Source organism: Triticum urartu, chromosome 3A, assembly GCF_056163025.1.
Source record: "Triticum urartu cultivar PI428250 chromosome 3A, HENAU_Tu73, whole genome shotgun sequence".
Taxonomy (NCBI): Eukaryota; Viridiplantae; Streptophyta; class Magnoliopsida; order Poales; family Poaceae; genus Triticum; species Triticum urartu.
The window spans coordinates 36571397-36573129 of record NC_141875.1 but is presented as its reverse complement, the minus strand read 5'-3'; the positions used below and the strand labels follow the sequence as shown (position 1 = coordinate 36573129).

General features: G+C 48.2%; 1 protein-coding gene across 1 annotated transcript; it reads left to right on the top strand.

Moving 5' to 3' along the window:
• Positions 1-324: 324 nt before the first annotated feature.
• LOC147978255 (uncharacterized) lies at positions 325-1227 on the top strand. Its single transcript, XM_087514688.1, has 2 exons — positions 325-594; positions 964-1227. Exons 1-2 carry the CDS (start codon positions 325-327, stop codon positions 1225-1227), a joined length of 534 nt encoding a protein of 177 aa, XP_087370814.1.
• Positions 1228-1733: the final 506 nt, after the last annotated feature.

The following is a 1733-nucleotide window of genomic DNA, read 5'->3' as shown; positions in this document are numbered from 1 at the left end:
CCCGGGTGTGGTGGAAAATGGGCAAGGGTCGGGCCATCACCCCCCAGGTGGCACACCATATCTTGATCCGGATACGGTGGCAAGTGAGCGAGGATCGGGTCGTCGCATCCTTAGTGGCGCGCTACATCGATGCCCGGATGTAGTGGAAAATGAGCAAGGGTCTTCGCATTTGACTCGACGAGTGCGAAGGGTAAGGAAGCTAGCCGAGCCTAGGAGGATTCGCTTAGGTAGCTGGAACGTAGGGTCTCTGACAGGGAAGCTTCTGGAGCTAGTTGATGCAGCGGTTAGGAGAGGTGTTGATATCCTTTGCATCCAAGAAACCAAATGGAGAGGACAGAAGACGAAGGAGAGGCGGAGGATACCGGCTTCAAGCTGTGGTACACAGGGACGGCTGCAAACAGAAATGGCGTTGGCATCTTGATCAACAAGAGCCTCAAGTATGGAGTGGTAGACGTCAAGAGACGTGGGGACCGGATTATCCTGGTCAAGCTAGTAGTTGAGGACTTGGTTCTCAATGTTATCAGCGTGTATGCCCCGCAAGTAGTCCACAATGAGAACACCAAGAGGGAGTTCTGGGAAGGCCTGGAAGACAAGGTTAGGAGTGTACCGATTGGTGAGAAGCTCTTCATAGGAGGAGACCTCAATGGCCACGTGGGTACATCTAACACAGGTTTCGAAGGGGCGCATGGGGGCTTTGGCTATGGCATCAGGAATCAAGAAGGAGAAGATGTCTTAAGCTTTGATCTAGCCTACAACATGATTGTAGCTAACACCCTCTTTAGAAAGAGAGAATCACATTTGGTGACTTTTAGTAGTGGCCAGCACTCTAGCCAGATTGATTTCATCCTCTCGAGAAGAGAAGATAGGCGTGCATGCCTAGACTGTAAGGTGATACCTGGAGAGAGTATTGTACCCCAGCATAAGCTGATGGTTGCTGACTTCCGCCTTTGGATTTGTGTCCAGCGGGATAAGCGTGCCAAAGTTGCCAGAACGAAGTGGTGGAAGCTCAAGGGGGAGGTAACTCAGGCGTTCAAGGAGAGAGTCATTAAGGAGGGCCCTTGGGAGGAAGGAGGGGATGTGGAAAATGTGTGGATGAAGATGGCGACTTGCATTCGTAAGGTGTCCTCTGAGGAGTTTGGAGTGTCTAGGGGAAGGAGAAGCAAAGATAAGGATACCTGGTGGTGGAATGATGATGTCCAGAAGGCGATTAAAGAGAAGAAAGATTGATTCAGACGCCTATACCTGGATAGGAGTGCAGACAACATAGAGAAGTACAAGATGGCGAAGAAGGCTGTGATGACCCACAAGTATAGGGGATCTATCGTAGTCCCTTGGATAAGTAAGAGTGTCGAACCCAACGAGGAGCAGAAGGAAATGATAAGCGGTTTTCAGCAAGGTATTCTCTGCAAGTACTGAAATAAGTGGTAACAGATAGTTTTGTGATAAGATAATTTGTAATAAGCAACAAGTAACAAAAGTAAATAAAGTGCAGCAAGGTGGCCCTATCCTTTTTGTAGCAAAGGACAAGCCTGGACAAACTCTTATATAAGGAAAAGCGCTCCCGAGGACACATGGGAATATCATCAAGCTAGTTTTCATCACGTTCATATGATTCGCATTCGGTACTTTGATAATTTGATATGTGGGTGGACCGGTGCTTGGGTGATGTTCTTACTTGAACAAACACCCCACTTATGATTAACCTCTATTGCAAGCATCCGCAACTACAACAA

Excerpts from the sequence above, each read along its gene's own strand:
- LOC147978255 (XM_087514688.1), top strand. The coding sequence starts at position 325 with ATGGAGAGGACAGAAGACGAAGGAGAGGCGGAGGATACCGGCTTCAAG. Across the intron at positions 595-963 it reads GGGAAGGCCTGGAAGACAAG|CGGGATAAGCGTGCCAAAGT; the intron begins GTTAGGAGTGTA and ends ATTTGTGTCCAG.